Raw genomic sequence first — 23189 nt, 5'->3', positions numbered from 1 at the left:
ACAGCGCTCGCCTAGCACATGCAAGGCCCTGGGTTCAATCCTCAGCACCACATAAAAATAAAATAAAGGCAATATGTCCACCTAAAACTAAAATAAATAAAGGTACTGTGTCACTACAACTAAAAAATAAAAATATTATTCTATAATATTCCACACTTGAAAGTCTTACTTTAACATTCTAGAAGAATTGTCTATCTAGAAGATCTTGATTTCCAACTCCTTTAAAACTACAGATACTACTTATGTGGACCAAAAACATTTTGATAATGCAAATAATTCACCTTAATTTGTTGGGTAGATACTAGAATATCAACACTTTCTTAATATTTATATTCTACCTTAACTACAGATTGATCAGGAATTCTTTTTAGTCTCATCATAAAGTTTGAGAATGACTATTTTGGGATGCAACATTTTCCTGCCTCTGTAGCTTGGGGGATAGAAGTGGGCTTAAATTCCATCTAGTACTACTTACTGACCTTTTCAAACATTCATTTTTTTCCTATGAAACGGGTATTGTAATCTTATTCTTACACTGATGCTGAGAAACAAGAATGTATTTTGTAAAGTAGCTGGCCCAGTGGTGCACACCCTTCATCTCAGCTATTTGGATGCTTCTCTGAGAAGGAAGGTCACAAGTTTGATGCCAGCCCAGGTAATTTAAGGGAGATCCCGTCTCAAAAATTTAAAAAAGGCTGGGGATATACTTTGGTAGTAAAGCATGCCTGGTTTCAATCCCCAGTACTACCAAAAAAAAAAAAAAAAAAAGTCCTTCAACAGGCTAAATAACAACTCATATCACTATAATTAATAAACAATTGTGGGGCTGGGGATGTGGCTCAAGAGGTAGCGTGCTCGCCTGGCATGAGTTTGGCCTGGGTTCGATCCTCAGCACCACATACAAAGATGTTGTGTCCGCCGAAAACTAAAAATAAATAAATAAATAAATATTAAAAAATTCTCTCTCTCTCAAATAAATAAATAAACAATTGTGAGATGATTAGAATACTGTTAAGAAAAACATGATTCTTTCTTCACATTCTTTGTTCTTTACTTCCTATTTTTTAAGTAGGAGAGAAAACCTGAGACTACAAAAAAGTGACCAGAAGAATGGGAAGTTATACTCCATATATGTATGATATGTCAAAATATATTCTACTGTCATGTATAACTAAAAACAAAACAAAACAAAGTGACCAAGAAACAGATGGCAGTAATTGTTATGTAGTAGTTTCTGTGACTTGCGTTTAGGCAGCAGTAAAAGCATTCCTATTTTGTCTTTCGTTACTTCTGTAAATTAAAAGTTACAATTAATTAAAACTTTTGCTCCAAAATGATGGCTAACATTCAAATTTTAAGACAAATGACAAATAATAATAGTAAAATGATAATAAACATTTTTATTTTTAAAAAATTCCAGGTGATGTCCCAATGTCAGTAAACTGTTCCATTTCTTGTACCAGCCCAGGCAGGCCTACATTCAGTTACAATAGTTCAGTACAACACATGAAGCATGTGAAATGCTTCAAACATCAAAAACACTACCTTGTCTCTGGCATATCATACTTTTTAAGGCAGAAGTACTTTCTATAATCACTACTACAGATTGTTTCCCAGTTCATCTTTTGTTACCCAGAACTACACATCCCACAGGTATTCCAGTTAAGTGAAGTTTATATCCATAAGAACATGGTATCAAAGATAGAAAAATTTCCCTTTTCTTCAGTAATTTCAAGAGGCCTCAACAACCAACACACTTCACGACCTTCTTGAAAATAAAATATTACTTTTGATGAAAAATTTTATATCCTATTTTTTTAAAATTCTTTTTAAGTTGATACTTAAAAGAATTATAATTTTTAATCATCTTCCACAACTATCTGATATGCCTTAAGCTTAATGACACTTAAGTTTTTAATAAGATAATCACTTTCAGGGGAAAAATGTTATTTCATTTTTATTTTAAAATTCTGCTTTGTATAAAAGTGTATAAATGTCATTCTGCCAAATATACTTCATATCCACTTCTAATATAGATGTTGCCAGTTAATGAAGTCACAAATATTAAACATATTTTACTTCTTGGAGAGAATTATGTATGTGACAGAAAGCAGTAATCCTGTTGGATAGTTCTATAATTCCAAAGTAGTTGTTAGAAATGTTCATATTTTATTCCATTTTTTACTGTAATGTGATTATCACAATGTTGAACTGATGTCTGTTTAACTGATCATCATCATCATCATCATCATCATCTCAATCTTGGGAATTATCAGCGGCATCCCCCCCATACAAATAGACAGGTACAGTGGCACAGTTTAGTGATAAAGAATTCAGTCTTAAGCGTATTCCTTTAGATCCTTTGTTTATATCACATTATTGTGAATTTATACAAACTCCCATTTATTGTTGTAAAACTGTACTATGTAATGCATTACTATACTATTACAAAATATCCTTTTCTGTAAATACATTGAAAAATTTCCTGGGCATTTATTAGACCTTATTTTTAGCATTATTCCAAATGCTAACAACCAGATATTTCAAAACCCCAAATATAAAGTCAGTTTTCTTAATTTTCTGAAATTAGTTACTTGAATGAAATTAGTTACTTGAGTTAATAAGAATTCTGTAGGAATATTGACCCACCTCATCTCATTTAACCTTCAAAATAGTTAAAAACAGAAAAAAACCAAACCTGTTATAAATAACAAGAATCTTTCAATTCAAAACTATTGAAAGACCATAAGTTAGCTGATCTATGAAATTATACAAGATGAAGCTGAAATAGCTGAGCTTTTTTTTTTTTTTAAACACAATTAAACCCAGTTATCTTTTCCCCTAAGGTGTTAAGAAAATTGAAAATCTGCCTTTAAATCATGCAGAGATTTAGATTAACATTTTTCTAATTTCTCTAAGAAACTAAACTGTTTCTTATTTTACAATTATAAATAATCATGACACTCAAACTAATTGTTTTGTAGTCAGGTGTTTCTACTTTGAGACTAGATTGCACAGTACTATTTAGCCAAGATGTATTATACTGCTAGATTATGTATAAAATATTATTTCTGGTATTTGTCCATCTTCTATTGAAGTGCCATTATTATTGCCGGGGGAACTGAAAAAGAAAAAAACAGTCTTGCTGGCAGCCGGTGTCTCATGGACTACTTTCTTCAATCCTTTTGTGCCATAGTGTGAATCTGGACCCTAAATGAGAACAAAAGACTTATTAGCAATTTTCACTGAATAAGCACTCAAGTTACTATGATGTTGCAATTAGATCAATGGTCTATGATATTCATTATAGCTCCTATATAAATTTTATGCTGAGGCATTTAATGAAAAATGAAGTTTTTCTAAAAAGCTAATCAATGAGCTCAGTCATTAGGGGAGTAGTGAAAAGGTTTAAGAAAACAATTACTGCATCTTCTGTCAAACATTCAGTTTTCTCAGACAAGGGGCTACTTATTAAAAAGAACTTTTCTTTCAGGATACAATGGGGTGCTGAAATGTACTTCTTAAAGGAGCTGGATATTTTAGCTCCCAGATACCTTCCTCTGTGTTCCCTCTTTCTCCTTCCTTATTCCTTCTAGGGGACTGAATCCAGGAGTACTCTGCCACAGAGCTAAATCCCTAGCTCTTTTATCTTGAGACAGGGTCTCACTAAGTTGCCCAGGCTTGCCTGGAACTTGAGTTCTTTCTATCTTAGGTGTGTACCACCAGGCCCAGTTCCCCACCCTCACTTTTTAAAAATTATTTTATTTATTTTTATGTGATGCTGAGGATCGAACCCAGTGCCTCACACATGCTAGGCAAGTGCTCTGCCACTGAACTACAGCCCCAGCCCTCTTACCCCTTTTCTTAACAGAGTCCACTGTCAGTGATTTTTAGCTTCTAAAACATTGTAAAACACACTCAAGCGTGAAACCATGAGCTACACCAGTGCAGCCTCAAGAACATTCTGAATGACACTTACTTTGAGTGTTGCACATGCTGTGTAGCATATGTTGGGCAGGATCTCTATAGGTTCTTTGAACATGACCCTGAATGTGTTAGCAGTCCCATCACAACTAAATCCAGTATCATTTTGTCCAAGGGTTTGTTTTTTTTCATATTCAATGATCTGTAATTTTTAAAAGAGAAGTTATGTTTAAGTTAAAGTTATGTTCAAGCTTTGTAAAAAAGAACATGAAGCCTTTAGAGTAGCAGAACAGACCATTAAACCTCTGTTCTAGTCTTTCTCTACTTAACCTCTAACCACCAATGATGGGTTTAAGCATGCTGTCAGAAAATGGCTGTTTATTATTCATCACATTAAGGATGAGGAGAATGTTGATTAACTGGGGCCTGGTTATAGGAGAGGGGGTCTTTCATAAAAGATACACAGCTTGGTATGCAGATTTTTAGAATATGTTAATTTTAGATGTCTGAGGGAAATGAGCCTTTACTTCTGGCTAACCTGTGTCCTTAGGAAAATTCCTTCAGCATTTTCTGTTTCAGAGTTATTTATTGAAATCAAAGTTTAAATGACCTTAAATGAAGTATCAAGTTTGTGAATGTTCAAAATGTAAAAATTCTGTTCCTTCAATTTCATTCTATCACCTGTGCCAAGCACTGTGCAAGGCATCAAGTATGCTTTCTGGGAGCTTCAGGGTATAGCCAATTCAGAAAGAGCCATGCAGAATACAAAGTGGCCAAACAGAGGAAAAACTGCTTCTGTTCAAGAGGGGAAACTCCATGGAGCAGAGTTCTAAAAACCCAAGTCAGAGCTTACCAGGTATGAGTAAGGGTTTCCACACATGGGAACAGCAAGTGCAGAACAGCCCTTGAAAATCTGCCTTTCTGCATATGGTAGATGAACCCAGTAATAATGAAATAGGCAAAATGCCATCTATGTGATGGGAGATCAGAGCAATAGGCACTCTGCAGGGAGATGAACTGGGGGAGATCATGAGGAGACCCCAGGTGCTGTAATGTTCTGTTCCTTGATCAGATACTGGTCACACAGGTATGTACAGTTTGTAAAAACTTTGCCATTTATGCCCCTTATAAACATGAACACTTTTCTGTGTGTTTATCACAGTTCAATCAAAAACTGAAATTAAATAACAAAAACAAAGACATGATATGATAGTGCCTGGGAAAAAAGCAGTAAGACACAAGACCTGGCTTTTTCAGTGCAGTCTAGAACAAACCAGTTTACTTCTCTGAGCTTTGGTTTTATCCATTCATTTGGGAAAACCTTGCTTTACCTAATTACAAAACAACAGCAACAATATGTTATTGCAATGACCATATCACTTTACAGGTATCATCTCAAAGAGTCCTCCCCAAACTGTAAAGTATTTATCATAACTTTATTGTCGGGCTGGGGGTTGTAGCTCAGTGGTAGAGTGCTCGCCTAGCATGCACAAGACATGAGTTTGATCCTCAGCACCACATAAATGTAAAAATGGAGATATTGTGTCCACCTAAAACTTAAGACTAAATATTTAAAAAAAAAATAACTTTATTGACAAATCTGATGAGCAAATGGAAAGATCTGTCCATATCACATCTTGTAGGTGAGAGAGGTAAGAGTCAAACCCAGGCAGTTCTAACTGACTTCAAAGCTAATTTTAAAACCACCCAAAATAGGACAACAAGAAATTCATGTAACCTTTTTATCTCCTATAAAATGAAGACAAAGATCTCTTGAAAATGTCAATTCATTAAGCAATAATAATAAAGTGTCATTTATTAGTAGTACATGGGTATGTTTTCAACACATGCTTGCAACTATTTCCATGAACCTACTTACAGACTTGCTGTTCCAAAAGCAGGTGAAGACAACTAACTTCTACAACAAAATATCATCTGTTATGTCCATACCTTCTACTTAACAGTTCATACTATTCTTTCAATACCTCATCTCTGGGAATAAGGACCCAGGATAGGTATTATGAAAATACCCCTAGGTGTTTCTATTATATACTCCTGTTCAAACTTACTAATATAGAAGAAACATACTGATTTAGAGGAATGGGCCTTGCCTACTAAGTTAAGGCAAAGATTGTAAATTGGTTAAGAACCAGAATTTAGTTTCAGACTAGCTTTGTTTGGCTTTCATGGTGTATTTGTAAAGATTTTAAATTATTGATTAACACTAAAAATGGAAGATGGAGATTTCATATAAAAATCCACACTTCTGGCTTCTTGGCATCCTTGGGCTTTTATTATCACATTGCAACTACTAATAGGAACTAAGTAGTGTTTTAAACAATTCATTTCCCTGCTTATCCCTGTTAGCTCTTGTACCAGGCCATCTGTCTCCACTAAAATTGTCTGCCCAAACCCTGGAGGCATTTATGTTTGCCACTTCTGTCACAAAGCAATAGGGAGTTAGAAGTAGTGTTTCAGTACAGAAGACTAGCTACAGGGTTAAGAAAATAAAGAAAACTTCCATTTCTAGTAATTTTATTCATAGTATTTAGACTTCATCATTTTAATATACCTATAACCCAAACACCCTCCCACAGTTTGTAAGTGAGGTGTCTGGTATCTTAGGTAATACATGAAGTATGCTAAAGGGAGGATGGGGTTTTAGAATCAAAGAGCCTCACAGTAGAGCCCTGGCTCCCCCTGCTCCTGCCCACCCCACCACCCCAGGCCTGCAGATTATCCAATCTGCTAAACTGGGCTTAGGGATTCTACTAGACAGGCTCTTAAGACTTCATAATGTATATAATGTGCAATGGGGAATAACTGCCAAAATCTTTTTTTTTTTTTATACTCTTCAAAGATTTGCTGAGGCTTTTCTGTACTTAAACATCATGGAATTAAGCTGGATGTGGTGACACACACATGGAATCCCATTTACTTGGGAGGCTGAAATGGGAGAATCACAAATTCTCAGTAGCCTCAGCAACTTAGCAAGATTCTATTTCAAAATAAAAAAGGGCCAAGATGCAGCTTAGTGGTAGAGTTCCACTAGATTTGATACTTGTACTGCAAAACAAAAACAAAACAAAAAAAAAACCTGTTGAAAAAGCTTATAAATAAATAATTCAGTGAGTCTAAAACCTCTTTATTAAAAAATATAACTTTCAAACTGGTATGTGACAACAAATTCACACGAATGATATAAATTTATCAAGTGAAGTTCACTAGAAACCTTAGTGGATAGGATTAGAAAATGAGTATAATGATTTGGTTAGTACAGTCACTAATGCAATCTTCCATTTGAAGCAAGGTCTGTCTCTTTTGAGGATGTGAGGTATCATTTTTAACTATCACTGAACCAGATCTTTGAACTGTTATAGTCACAAAGTATAAAGCTAGTATTTTAAAAGCCAATAATGCATTCTGATCACAGAGTTTACCAAAGTTTTTACTATGAAAAATGACGCTAGTAACATTTCAGAGAGGGCAGAAATTTTCTATTGATAAACAAGAGTTTGAAACATTTTTTACTTCCTTTTCTTATATTCTGTTTTTATTTATGTATATAAAATCCAGTACTGCCTAATAGTTTGCAAATATGTAAAAATACCATATTGATGTTTTCAAAAATAAACTTGCTAAAAGGGGTATGGAATCAAAAGAATACTGGTTTATTAATAAGATAGGGGAAGAAAGAGGTATTTTCCAGATTAGGTAATAGTGCCCTGTCTGAAAGAATCTAGTATAGTAGACCTAAAGAATGAGGGAGGGTCTGATAAGTGAAGAGGTGTTCATAGTAGTTGGAAGTAATGAGATAGTTTCAAGGCCCTAAAGTTCAAAATACCATGAAAAAGGCAGAAAGACATTTTAAGACAGTTAATGCACAGCAGGAAGTACTAATGGGTTTCCTGGACAAAGGAGAGCTCCTGTTAACATTAAATGCTTCAATGAAGGACCTCTATTTTTTGAAACCAGATTTTTTTAGAACAACTGTAAAATAAATCTCTAGGCTAAAAATGCTAATAATGGGCTTTCTAATTCCTTTGATAATCGTACTAAAATCTGGACTCCTGCCAAGAGAATATTTTACTGTAAGATTACATGTTTGTTACATTTCAAGATGATAAATTATGGAGGAAAATAGTACCTGTATATTCACTTGATAATCCGTGGGACCATGAATAGATCCATATAAGCCAAATCCAACTATAGAGATTCTTCTATTAACTGTGAACCTACGAGGGAGAAACCGAATATAAAATAACAATTCTATAAGTGTTCTTATTCTGAAGGTTTATAATTTTTTCAAGTGTTACTTGGAACATCTAGTTTTGCTTATAAAAAGGAAAACTATCACAAGTTGATTATCTTCGGAAATAACGTGTTTACTTAAAACAAACCAATAACAACAAAAAAAAAAACTTTCTGGAATATGAATTTAACAGGATCTTAAGCAGAATCTGAAGCCCCAGCATTCCAAACTAGGACAATTATCTCAATAAATATTTACTGAGGGCCTACTGTATTTAGGTTCTGGGCTTGGCAACGGGGAATAATGGTCAACAGCACACAGCTTCTATACCTATTGGCTTTGTGGCCTAATAAGCAATCATTATAAATTGTGGTTAAGAGTTATGAAAGAAGGCTGCTGTAACAAATAATTCTGATAGTAGAGGACCGGAGACAGGACCTAATTCAAACAGGTGGATTTGAATAAGGATTCCATACCTATAATAATTAGCAATTATTAGCAGTTTGATCCTAAGTGTCAGTTTTTAATACATTTATAAAATGAAGTAATTAATATTTCTTATTAATATTTCTTAACTAAGTACATATGGAACTGAGATAATCTGTGATGCAAAACAAGTAATTCTCAACATTTTCAGCCACAATTTCCATTATCATTACTACCAGCATACCACCACCACTTAATGACTACTTCCTAATATACCAGGCCCCGAGTTTCAGCTCTTACAATACTTACTTCCTATAATCATCCTAACAGCCCTATACAACACTAGCTTCCTGTACTATTTTTATTATCCTAAATTCCTGAGGCTAAAGAAACAGATTTTAGCCATGTTAGGTGACACACACTTGTAGTCCCACTCACATGGAAGGCTGAGGTAAAAGGATTGTTTGGTCCTACAAGTTTGAGACCATCCTAGACAAAATAGTAAAACCCCTTACAAAAAACAAAAAAAGGAAAGAAAGAATGAAAGAAAGAAACTGAGGTTTAGAGAGATTAACTTGCCCAAATCAAAAAGTGTGGCAGAACTGAGTGGGACACATCTCTACATCTGCTTGGATCAAATTCAGTTCTCTTTAATTATCATGCTCTACAGTGTAAAAGACCACCTTAAAAAACTGCAAATAGCTCAGTGTTAGAGAGTTCAATCCCCAGCACTTCGCCCCGCCTTCCCAAAATTATTTGTAATAGTTTTCGTTTATGGTATCAAGGATTGAACCCAGGGGTGCTTAACCACTGAGCCACATCCCCAGTCCTTTTCTTTATTTAGAAACAGGGTCTTTCTGAGTTGCTTAGGGCCTCACTAAGTTGTTGAGGCTGGCTCTGAACTTGCAATCCTCCTGCCTCAGCCTCCTGAATCATTGGGACTAAAGGCATGTGCCACTGCACACATCTGTAAAAATCAATAAATTCTATTTTCAAAAATCCAGAAAAAAAGGCTGGGGTTGTGGCTCAGCAGTAGAGTGCTCACCTAGCACGTGCGAGGCCCTGTGTTCAATCCTCAGCATCACATAAAAATAAATAAATAAAGGTATTGTGTCCAACTATAACTAAAAAAAAAATATATATATATATAAATAAAATCCAGGGGCTGGGGTTGTGGCTCAGAGGTAGATTGCTCACCTAGCACGTGCAAGGCCCTGGGTTTGATCCCCAGCACCACATAAAAATAAATAAAATAAAGGTATTGTGTTCAACTACAACTAAAAAATAAATACTAAAAAAAAGAAAAATCCAGAAAATAGACCAGAGTACAGTGTAGCTCAGTGATGTAGCTCTTGTTTATCAGCATGCTTGAAGCCCCAGATTCAATCTCTAGCACAAACAAACAAAAAACCCTGAAAATTCAGCTAAACAAATAAGGAAAATTTTAGAGCATCTGTATATCCAGAAATAACCCTTGTTAACTCTTTACATTTCTTTTTCAGACTTATTCCTATGAACATATATATTAAAAATCATCTTAGGAGACACATAATATACATACACACAGAGATTTTGTACATATACCTCTTTTTTATGTAAAACAGTAAAAAATGACTACTGATTTACTATATCTAATCAATCTCTTATTGAATAAAGTTATTTGCAGTTATTATAATTACTACATGATATTGCCATGGTTTACAGCTAGGTCATTTTATAAAGCCATCATTATTTTCTTAGAATAAATGCTTAGAATTGTTGGTAAAAATAAAAGGCATTAAGGCTTTAGATAAATATTGTCAGATTGCTTCCTAGTAAGATTAACACTTTATGCCCCAGAGTACAGATCATTTCTATCTCACTTGTATCATTACCATTAATTTCCTCTTGCCTTTGAGAAAATGATAATTGACAAATTCCATTTCCATTTGATTAGTAATTAGGTAAAACTTTTGCTTATATGCTCTCTGCCCCTTAGATTTTTTCATTAATGAAACATCCACTCATGTGCTTTTCTCTATTTTCTATACTGGTGAGTTTATCTTTGTAATGCACGTTATATACAGTTACTTATGCTTTGTTGGTACTATCCCTTACAAAAAGTTTCACGTTTGTCATTTATGTTCTAACTGTATGGTATTTTTTTTTTTAAAGATAGAGAGAAGAGAAGAGAGAGAGAGAATTTTTTAATATTTATTTTTCAGTTTTCGGTGGACACAACATCTTTATTTTATTTTTATGTGGTGCTGAGGATCGAACCCAGCTCCCCAGGCGCGCATGCCAGATGAGCACGTTACTGCTTGAGCCACATCCCCAGTCCTGTATGGTAATTTTTAACAAAAATTTTTTCAATTATTTGTAGCCAAATTATGATTTATGCCAAATATAAAGTCACCTACCTCATCCTTATAGTAAAGACACATCTGTTCCAGTATTTTCATGGTTTCATTTATAAAGTTTTAATTAACATGAATTTGGTACATGGGATCAGTTCCTAGTAGTTAATTCTTTCCTTAGCTGTATGATATTAAGCTCATTAATATTAGGTTGGTTTTTGAACTTTAGTCTGTTCCATTCAAAATTAACTTCTTATAGATCTATAATACTTCTTTATGTGTGGTCTGTATCACTGTTTTTTTAAAGGAAATTTACTCTTCCAGATTTGTATTTTGCCAAGCTATTTCCACCTATCAAAAACATGTGACCTCTAAAAGGAATTGGCTAACATACACAAGATAATGTGGAAGACGCTGTCCTTATCAAAGTCTGATTCAAGCTGAAGTTCTCTAGTCCTTCATAGAGAGACTCTATATTATTTGTTACTATTGTGAATGGGGTTATTCACTATAGTAATATTCAATATAATAAATAATATATACCAATATAAGAGATTATAATAAAATATGAAATAAAATATTCATTCAATACTATAGCTGTGGTAAAATATACACAAATGTACCACTTTAACCTGTTTTTTTTTTTTTCTTTTTTGGTGGCACAGGGGATTGAACCCATGCTAGTAAGTGTTCTACTACTGAGCTACATCCCCAACCCTATTTGTTTTATTTTGAGTTGCCCAGGCTGCCCTTGAACTTGGGATCCTCCTGCCTTAGCCTCCCAAGTAACTGGAATTACAGGTATCTGCCACCACAGCTCTATTAAACCATTTTTAAGTGTACAGTTCAGTGGTATTAAGTACATTCACATCATTGTACAATTACCACCATTATTTGTATCTTTGTGACTAAATTTTGATAACATACAAGAACAGTTTTCAAATATACATTTTATTATTTGGCCACTGTTCTCTTTTATTGATTCTAATTGTTTTTTTTTAGCTGATCCTGAGGTTAAGTGGACCAACTAATCTCTTTAAAAAAAAGAGTTCTACCTCCAAGGAGGCACACTCTCTTACACAAATTTAGGGGCACTACCAGCCAAGCAGCCAATTTTCTATAATAATCAGAACAGTCCCCTATAACAAAGAATCCCAATCAACTTTCAAAAGAGTGTTATAGCAAGGCTGAGGCAAGGATATCACAAGTTCAAGGGCAGCCTGGGCAACTTGGAGAATCTCAGCAACTCGGTGAGATGGTATTTCAAAAACAAAAAAGGATGTGCTTAATAATACAGCACCCCTGGACTCAACACCCGCTATTAGGCAAGTGTCATGCCAGAATTCATGTAGGTGAACAACTATAAACCTTGAACCTAATTCCATTTTATTTATAAATCAAAGATTTTTAGTGTAATTTTAATGTTCATGGATTTTTACAAGAGGCAACTACCACAAAAATAGAGGAAATCTTATGTCTGTTCTCATTATTTGTGGTAGTTATGTTCTACAAAGCTACTGTACATACAGAATTACCAAATACTAAACCACTGCTACTAGGGAAATTATAAGCACATGTATATGTATGTGTATACATATGTATATATGCACACAAACTACCCATATGTGTATTCACACACACATACCCCTCACATACGTTATAAACTTGAATCCTAAAAACAATGTATCCTAGTAGATTGTACGTTCTTCATTCAAAAGACAAAATGAAGTTCAGCAGTGTTAGGTAACTTGCTTGAGGCTACCCCACTAACAGGTGCCACAGCTGGGATTCAAACCCCATCTAATTGGCCCAAGACCTAGTTTACTGCATTAAGTGCACTGCCCCACCTTCTTCATCCTGTAGGAAAGTTTGCGAAGTCTCATCTCTCCTGAGAACATGCTGGACTGACAACTCAAATCTTTGGCTGAAAATATCTAAGAAATCACTCTGAGTATTGATATTAGAGTAACAAATTTTAGCCAGCAGGTGAGTTCACAAATACAGAAATGAGAATCTACAGGACTAACTCAACTGTTTTTATCTAGAACCTTGGTATGTGAGACAATTAATATACTACACCTATACCCTGCAGCTGAAGCCATCTCATCATGATGATACATATGTACTGTATCAGATTACATTAGTCTACACAATCAAATCATGTTTACATATTTAATTTTACTACCAGTGACACTTACTTCTTCTTCATATTATAACTTGGCCATTTATCAAATTAAAAAAAATATTCGAAGCATTCTATGAATTTCATGTCAGGTTAATAAAAGAGATATTACAAAAATATTTATTATAATAATCAGATTTGATGGAGTTGTGAGAAAGGCCTCTTCCTTTCCAATATTCAAGGCTCTAAATTCTTTATCTTTTATGACTGCAACAATTCAGAATTACAGTAAAACTAATGAAAAATAGCAGATACAGTAGGTATTCCTATCTTTAGGCTTCAATAGCCTACTGTAGTAAAGAAACATTCTTTTAGACTTCATCTATTATAGTTATATCTGCTAAAAAAAAGGGGGGGATTTTTATCAAAAACCTTTTTGACATCTATTGAAATCAAATTATTTATCTTTTGGTATGCTACTTGGATGAGTTATATTAATACATTTCCTAACATTGAGCCATTTTTCCAATTTTCAAATAAATTATTTAATATGTTTATATAATATTGCTTTTCTAAGGAACTGTCAGATTAAATAGCTAATATTTTATACAGAATTTGTTCTACATAGTAAGTGAAGTGAACCTAGAATTTTTTTTTGTCTTATCAGATTCCTATAGAAAAGTTATGCTTCCTTTAAATAATTAACCAAGAAGTATTTTCTTCTTTTAATGCTCAAGGAAATTATCTGATCCTTGAATGTTTGGTAAAAACTCACCTGTAAAAACCTTGTGAAGGGACAGTTCTTTGATAACTTTTAATTCCTTCCATGGTAATTGGTCTATTCAGGCTTTCCTCTTCAGTCAATTTTGATAATTTATATTTGCCTATAAAATGATCCATTCCATCAAGATGTTCAATTTATTAGCACAGAGTAAACCCAGAATTAAAGTAAAAATCTCAGCAACTGACTATATTCCCATTTTGATTTCTAATTATGAATTTTTTAATTACCTCTGCCAGAGGTTTATTTATTTTTATTCATCTTTTTAAGGGTCAGCTTATGGACTTATCAATCCTATTTTTAATCCACTAATTTCTTTATATTTACCTATTTCTCTTTTCTAGGGTTCTTTTGATATTCCTTTTCTAACTACTGGGATTGAATGCTAGGTCATTTATTTCTTCTCTAATTTATTTGCTAAAAGTAGTTAATCATTACTTTTTGTGTGCAGCTTTGTCCTTATTCCCTAAGGTTTTATATATAGTATATATTCTTCTTATAAATGAGTAATAAATGGCTACAAATGCATTTTGAATTTTTCTTAACCCAAAAGTTATAACAGTCCCCCCTCAACTAGAGGTTTACTTTACAAAGTTATTAATTTCTAGTTGTATAACAAAGTGCTATTAAATAGCTGAAAATTCAAAAGGCTTGTTTTATCAAAATTGGTAATGATTCTATTTTGACATTTAACCTAAATACAGAAGAGTAAAGATAAATTCTTCAACAGGATTTTATGTATGTGTTTTCATGATTCTTTATTCCCCCCCATGTAACATCTATTCAAAGAAAAACCTTATACTAAGCTTAATAAAGTTAAATTGATTAAAATTAGCCTTAATTCTTTAACAATAGTGTTACATCAACTGGAGGATAGACCTCAACTCACCAGCAATGGTGATCCAAACAGACTTTATGTAACAGAAGGACCAACCCAATCCTTTCAAGCTTTTTTTTTTTTAAACCCCAAGAGATGACCAGCGCTCATAATTCAGTGAAAAAACAGGGTGTCTTAACTTAAAAATGTTTTAATCAAAATATAAAATAAAACTTTGATTAATTATTCTCCCACAATATGAGGATACAGGATAACCCCTAACTGCTACCCCACCCACCTGATTCCACAACATGATAGATACCTGATTCTATCACTTGTTCCGCTGTAACCCCACCGGCTCTCTACTTGCTGAAATCTATTGATGCAGCATTCCTTTCCTCTAAGGCAGCACCGTGGTCGGTCAATGTATTCCACTCGGGGTTTAGGATTGACAGTAAAATGAAGAAAGAGATTTACCACTTCACGATCTGACAAAATTCCAGATTGAGCAGGACCTGAAACAAAAATATAAACCTCAATAAAAGCCATGTGATTTCAAACTAATACTCCACTAAATAACATGAATTCAATTCTAGAAGATGTCAAGTAAGAACAGAAAAATCTTAGCATATGTAATGTTAACATATATTTGAAGCTTCAAAAAATTCAGAATGTAAATGATGAAACCCAGTGGTAAACAGAAAGATCTCTGGATTTTTCTACCCACTCAACTCCTCAGAGTGCCACAGACTTTTGTTCACCAGAAAAGAATCATTCTCTATGGTGGGGAACTACTTACAAGGGCAGCTAGTTACTCACTCACCTAATGCCAATCTAAGGCTACAATCTGAAAAATGGAATATATTCAGCAACAGACAAGGAATAGTGCCTTATTTCCAGATTTTAAATGTTCATTATAAAGTAAGAGCTAAGATCCAAAGAGCTGTGGAAGTAGCATACTATATATGCTCTGCTTGTTCCATTCATAGTTTCTAAGAAAAACAATTCCAATGCCTTAAACTTATCCTGGAATAAATGCTGTTCCTCAAAAGGTTTCAGGAGATCCCTTCCAAAGCCAGTAAAAGCAACTGAAGTAATAAACTTCAAAACACTAAAAATTTGGTTTAGGAAGCTCTTCTGGTTTTATTTATTTTTATTTTTTTTTAATATTTATTTTCTAGTTTTAGGTGGACACAATATATTTTATTTTTATGTGGTGCTGAGAATCAAACCCAGTGCCTCACGCATGCTAGGTGAGCACGCTACCACTTGAGCCACATCCCCAGCCCCATGATTTTAAAACTTTAAATTAAAAAAAAAAAAAAAACTTTTAAATATCACACACAAAATATATTGGCATGCCAGACCTGGTGAGGTTGAACACTCCTCTCTCTCGGAATGAAAAGAACTAAGGAAAAGGATTAAAATGTTTAAAATTCATGATAAAAGCCAGGTGCAGGGCTGTAATCCCAGTAACTTGGGAGGCTGAGGCAGGAAGATCACAAGTTCAAGGATAGCCTCAGCACTTAGCAAGGCCCTGTCTCAAAATAAAAGTAAAATGCAGCTGGGATGTTGCTCAGTGGTTAAGTGCCCCTGGGTTTAATCCCCAGTACCAAAAACAAACAAACAAAAAACATGATTAAAAAGCAAAGATCAATATGCAGTCAACTAGAGGTCCTAAAGAAATAATAAATAGGATGACACAAAAACTCAAGCCTATAGGAAAAAATTTCCTTAGTTGAAAAAAAGTCATCTTTAGGTCATGAAAAACATGTAACTACCTAAAGAAAGCAAAGTAACTATTTTTTTTTAAAAGAGAGAGAGAGAGAGAAAGAGAGAGAGAGAATTTTTAATATTTATTTTCTAGTTCTCTGCGGACACAACATCTTGCAAAGTAACTATTAATAGAGCAGTAAAAACAAAATAAATAATTCAAGAAATCATATAAAAGCATATACTTAGGCATATCATCATCAAACTGCTAAAGACCAAAGATAATGTGAAACCTTAAAAACCCCAGAGAAAAAGTATACTTTTCAAAAAGCAATAATTACACTTCCTACTAGAAATAATGGAAGCCAAAAGAGAACAGAATTATATATTTAAATGTTAGATAAATAACTGCTGAAGTTCTCTATCCAAAAGCACACCCTCCCAAAACTGAAGGTAAGATAAAAGATATTTTTAGACCAAAAAAAAAAAAAAAAAAAAAGTGAAAGAATCTGTTTGTATCACACCCGTTCTAAAGGAATTCTGGTAGAAGCATGGCAACATAGGAAAAAATGAAAAGTACCAAAAAGGGCAAATATATCTGTAAATCTAAATGGTTACTGACTTTTTGTTTTGTTTTATTTTTATGTGGTGCTGAGGATCAAACCCAGTGCCTCACATATGCTAGGCAAGCGCTCTACCACTGAGCCATAACCCCCAGTGCTAGGTTACTGACCTTTAAAACAATAATATTATATCTTAAGGGCTTTTAAAATATATGAAGATTCAAAATACATGTTAACAAGTAGCATCAAAGGCTGAGTTAAATATAGTTAGTTATTCAGGTTCTAGTGGAAATTTTACATTTAAAACCAAGTAAGTTCAATCTAATGTATGAAATATGTCAAGAGCTTTGTAATGTTGTGAACAACCAACAAAAAAAAATAAAAAAATAAAACCAAGTAAGAATTTTTTAAAAAAATATTATCTATCAAAGGTAATCCACTAAAATAACAACACAAAAATGTTTAATAAGCAAACAGAGAAGAAAAATAAACAAACAAAAAAAATCACTTGGTTCTTCCAAAATGAGAAAGGAAGGAAAGAAGGAAGAGGAAAGAACATAGGAAGATAGTGGATAGGGAGGGAAAAGGAAGGAAGAAAGGGAGGAAGAGGAGACAAATGGAAAAAAAATTGCAAGATGGTCAATATAAGTCCAAATATATCAGTAATTAAATGTAGAATAGGGTTGGGGTTGTGGCTCAGTGGTAGAGTGCTTGCCTAGCATGTGTGAGGCACTGGGTTCAATCCTCAGCACCACATAAATAACAACATAAAGGTATTGTATCTATCTACAACTCTCTCTATATATAAAGGTAGAACAATCAAATATTCCAAATAACTAGGTTTGTTGGTCAGACTGGGTGTTTTAAAAAATGTAGTCTATAAGAGATACCTAAAATAAACAGATAATGTAAAACAAAGCTAAATAAAAGGATGGAGAAAATACAGAATATATAAATTTAATTTTTAAAAAAGCCTGGTAAAGGGGTTATAGCTCAGCAGAAAAACGCTTGCCTTGCATATGTGAGGCACTGGGTTCAATCCTCAGCACCACATAAAAATAAATAAAATAAATAAAGATATTGTGTCCATCTTTTGAAAAATCTTTTTTTTTTAAATATTTTATTTTTTTTAGTTTTCGGCAGACACAACATCTTTGTTTGTATGTGGTGCTGAGGATCAAACCCGGGCCGCACGCATGCCAGGCGAGCGCGCTACCACTTGAGCCACATTCCCAGCCCCGAAAAATCTTAAAAAAAAAAAAAAAAAAAAAAAAGCCAGGTAAAACTATCAATATCAGAAAAAAACATTAAAACAAGAAATTTTACTAGATTTAAAATGGAATATATCATAAAGAGAGTAAATTCAATAATACAGTAATCCTAAATTTGCATCTAATGATATAATTTCAAAATACACAAAGAAAAAAATCTTATGAAACCAAAAAAAGAGACTTTCTCAACCAAAACTATTAACTTACTTCTTAGGAACTGCATAAGAAACAAAAAGAAAAACAGTAGATATATAGAAAATCTGTATATCACTAGTATATTTTTTTCATAGATGTAGGATTATTCAATTTATTTAAGAGGTGTAGGACTGTTCATACTTTTCTCTACCCAATAACCCAGAATACATTCTTCTCAAGTATACATGGGTATTTATTAAAACTGGCCACACGGTGGGCTATAAAGCAAGTCTCAACAAACTTCAAATAAGTGAAAAGATATGGAATATATTCTCAGAAAACACTGGAATTAAATTGGAAGTCAGTAAGCATTCTTGCACAGGGAGACTGATTATTAAAATAGTTTTAAACAGGCCTTTAGTGAAGCCTTACCAGCTGCAAACTCCTCAATTGTCATCAGTGGGAACCGGATTAAGGAAAGTGCTTTTCCTAGAACTTTCTGTTTATTTGCAAAAGTAACAGGCAATTGTTGTCTCTGACATTCCGCTTCTGCCCAGCGTACAACAGCTCCAAAAAGTCGACTTTCTCGAATACTAAGCGTGTCTCTTTCTAGAACAGCACAGAGTGTGTCTATAAATAAAATACAAAAATAAATCAAATAAGGAATATTTTGTTCTCTAACAAAGCAATATTGATAGACATGCTCATACAAAGTATTTAAACCTCAATGAAAAAATAGGTTACATAATTAAAACCATAGATTCTATGCCTTAAAATATTCTATATCTTAAAATAGCCAGGCATGGTGGCACATACCCATAATTCCAGCAATTGAGAAAGCCGAATAAAAGCGGGAGGATCCCAAGATTGAGGCCAGCCTCAGCAACTTAGCAAAGACTCTGTCTAAAAAATAAAAGGGTTGGGGATGTAGTTCAGTGGTAAAGCATCTCTGGATTCAATACCCAGTACAACAAAAAAAGCTTTTTTTTAAAGAAATTGGTGTAAGGTTAACATTCAGATTTTTTTGGTAGTGGGGATTGAAACCCAAAGCCTTACACATGCATGCTCTACCACTGAGCTACATGCATGCTCTACCACTGAGCTACACCCCCAGCCCTTTAAATACATGTGTGTAAAAATAGCAAGGTAAGGGGTGTCAAAAACATCTTAAATAGCATGGTTTGAGAAGGCCTCATATGAATCAAGATTGAAGAATGTGGGGAAGTAAGCCAGAAAGAGGAGCACTGCAGGACAATGAGTGTGAAGACTCCAAATCCAAGTGTGCCTGGCATATTTGAGAAGCAGCAAGGAGTCCCATGAGGCAATATGGGGTGAGCTAAAGAGAAGTAGGCAAGGAGGCCAGAAACATGGAGAGTGAGGTAAAATAATGTAGCACTCCACAGATCATCTGGCTTTCAGTCTGAGTGAAGTAGTATATTCCAGGAGGGTTGTGAGCTGACAGTTTATGCTCTGAAAGGATCCTCCGGTGGCTGTTTAAAAAAAAAAAAAAAAAAGACTATAGTAGTGGCAAGGTTGGAAGCAAGATCAATTAGGAGGTTCTTATACTAAAATAAGACCAGGCCAGGGCATCAGTGGATGTGATGAAAACTGATCAAATTCAGCATATATTATGAAGGAAGACTCAATACATTTCCTAACGAATTGGATATGGGATGTGATAGAAGAGAGGATTTAAGGATAATGGCAATGTGAACACTGGAAGGATGAGTCTGAGATGGGGAAGATTACAGGAGGAACAGGTTTGGGGCAGAGGAAAGAACTGAAGTTTCATTTTGGACATATTGAGTTTAAAATCCCTATGTGACATCCAAGTATAAATGTACCTCAGGTCCTCACTTAGACTCTTTTCCTCTTATCCAAGTCAAAATTAAAATAAACTCAGTAATTTTTTAGGCAACAGCAGCCCAGAAGCAGTGAGTTAAGAAGACAAAAAGGTTTTATAGGCCAACATACTAGGATGAAATAAGCTGCAATCTAACAGGGACAAAGAGAAAATACGTGAAAAATAAATATAAGTACTTTAAAAGCATAGTAGTCAAGAGTCCTACACACAGAGAAAAAAAGACTTAAGGGCTGGGGATGTGGCTCAAGCAGTAGCGTGCTCGCCTGGCATGCGTGCGGCCCGGGTTGGATCCTCAGCACCACATACAAACAAAGATGTTGTGTCCGCCGAAAACTAAAAAGAAATAAATTTTTTAAAAAATATTTATTTATTTACTTACTTTTTAGTTTTCGGCGGACACAACATCTTTGTTTGTTTGTGGTGCTGAGGATCCAACCCGGGCCGCACGCATGCCAGGCGAGCACGCTACTGCTTGAGCCACATCCCCAGCCCCCAAAAAATAAATATTAAAAAAAAATTCTCTCTCTCTCTCTCTCTAAAAATAAATAAATAAATTCTACCTAAATTGCACATTTAAATATAGAGAATCTTTAAAAAAAAAAAAAGACTTAAAAAATAAGTATTTCATAACCCCTGGGTGTTTCACTGTATAATAAGTACAATAACTACTACTTATAATAAGCATTAATAAGTGCAAGAATCTAGATTTGATTCCAGTACACATAATTTAACAGATTAAGCAAAATGTTTTAGATATCTTTCTCAAATGGCCAAAATAAATATCTTGGTTCTTAAAAAGTAAGATTCTTAATATACAGTATAGTAAATTCTAAATGTATAGGGAAATTATTTACATAAAACTTATTCTCTAAAGAACTTAACATAAATTATGCACTAATATAAAATATCTAACTGTTATACTTTTACATTTTTAAATTTAAAAAGTATAGCATGCTTATATATAGCAGAAAACAAAACATTAATATGATTAAATTACCTAGAAATTAAAAAATTTTTAAAAAGATTTTTGCAACTATTTACACTTCATATATTAAAAGTCAAAATATTTACTTAATTTCACAGATAGCTAACATTCAAAGACTTTAGTTCCCAGAACACCGTTGGGGCTCAACAGTATATTAAAAACAACTGGTTTGGGGCTGAGGTTGGGGCTTAGTGGCAGAACACCTGCCTAGGACGTGTGAGGCACTGGGTTTGATCCTTAGCACCACATAAAAATAAAGGTATTTTGTTTATCTACAACTAAAAAAATTTTTTAAAAATGCATTGGTTCAAAGTAATTTTTTTTAAATCACACTTTCTTCTTTCTATTGTAGCTGAGCAAATTTATGAAGTTTTTTCACAAATTAAATGAAAAGCAATACACTTAATCCAAAAGCAATATACTTAATGACGTTAACAGTTAATCATTCAATGAAAAGCAGAAGACTTTCTACCTACATGTTTGTTTGCTAATAACCTGAATAAAGAGAAAGCATAGTAAATTTAAGTATGCCACATACACACAAGAAGCACATCAACTGTCCTTAACATATGTAAATTCATTTTGTTGTATTAATGTGATATCTTCTTCCTTTAGCAAAAAGCTGTCTCTTTCCCGCTTTGGAACTCATGGTCAAATCCCAGAAAAGGAAAATTCCCAAATCTAAGACTGTAACAGGGGTCCACTTCATGTTTTGAGTATAAACCTTGCTGCTCAACCACAGGTGGCTTATTTTAAAACTGACATTTCACCCACCCCCCCTTTTCCTTCCTCTCACCTACCTTCCCTATCAAGAGAAATAAGACAAACATTTTTCTTATTCCAGGCTACTGTGTCCTTCACTGCCCAGAAGGGTGTCACTACTCACAAGAATAAAAACAACCCAACTGCAGCAACAGCTCTCTCAAGGACACCCAGTGGACACTAATTACTAATCTCTACCGATAATATTTGGATCCCAGCCCTTATATCCCTCTTTCAAAAGCCCTGTGTTCCCCCTGGCAGGGAAAATCCTGTTTTTCCTTTACTCGCAAATCAATGAAACTTTTCTCAAAACCTTGTCATCATTATTAGATCAGAAAGAGACAAAGGACCAAGCTTCTAATATCAAGACAGTTATAAAATAGCTCCTAAAGGCAGCTCCTAGACTTCTCTGTAATTCCCAATTTTTCACACATGCATTTCAAGGAAACTGGCCTGTAGGGTTGGAAATAGGTAGAGGGACACAAGGTCTTCTAGTGGCAGGTGTAGTAAAATAAAAAATTACAGCTGAAGGTCTAATAAATATTGTAACACAACAGATTATGTTTCATAAATATAATACTGGGTTTTAATATAAGCAACCATGAGTCAATTCAAATCAACAAATATTTATAGGGTATCTACCCTGTGCAAGGCATTTACTCTTCCAAAGTCCCAGGCTCCAATGGCATGACTAATGCAAGAGCTATTTATATAACAATATAAGTTATCCAGATGTAAGCAGTGTTATTTCAAAGGAGAGTAAAGAACAATGCAGCACTTGACAGATACTTAAGAGGAAGGGAATTCGGATTAAGCAATGCAATTAGCAATCTGGGCAGTGCCTGAGGTTCTCAAACATCTGTAAATCAACAGATACAATGTGCAGGTGCTAAGAGTAACACAATCTAGTCCCTGCCCTTCAGTATAATGCAAACAATCCATAAATTTTTTATAATATACTGTGCAAGAGACAGGTAAACTCACAATGGAATGTTATGTAATTATAAAGAGGAATATACTAAGTGTCATGGAAGAAGGTGGGGTGTCAGTTCTCAAGAAATGAGTTGCTACAATGGTATAATCTGAACCAACTCCTTTTGTTCTGAAAGGATCTCCCTGGCTAACTCAATGAAAACTGTAAGGTGAGAAAGAAGCATCATTCTAGAGTCAGTCCAGTTGGTCAATAAGTATTAACTACCTTCTGCTGTCTTTAGTGCTAGAGATGCAGTGGTAAATAA

At 34.1% G+C, this 23189-nt stretch overlaps 1 protein-coding gene across 1 annotated transcript in view; it reads right to left on the bottom strand.

Moving 5' to 3' along the window:
* Nucleotides 1-1380: 1380 nt before the first annotated feature.
* Btbd1 (BTB domain containing 1) overlaps nt 1381-23189 on the bottom strand; it is a 37304-nt gene continuing 15495 nt past the window's right edge. Inside the window, exons 4-8 of the mRNA XM_026388133.2 lie at nt 18773-18970; nt 14981-15173; nt 8072-8159; nt 3980-4126; nt 1381-3210 (exon numbers count right to left, since the gene is read on the bottom strand). Of these exons, the coding sequence (XP_026243918.1) occupies nt 3052-3210; nt 3980-4126; nt 8072-8159; nt 14981-15173; nt 18773-18970 (785 nt within the window). The 3' untranslated portion in view covers nt 1381-3051. The remainder of the gene's footprint in view (nt 3211-3979; nt 4127-8071; nt 8160-14980; nt 15174-18772; nt 18971-23189) is intronic.

This window comes from Urocitellus parryii, chromosome 6, assembly GCF_045843805.1.
Source record: "Urocitellus parryii isolate mUroPar1 chromosome 6, mUroPar1.hap1, whole genome shotgun sequence".
Taxonomy (NCBI): domain Eukaryota; kingdom Metazoa; phylum Chordata; class Mammalia; order Rodentia; family Sciuridae; genus Urocitellus; species Urocitellus parryii.
Note: the sequence above shows the minus strand (reverse complement) of the source record. Positions and strands in the feature narration are given on the sequence as shown.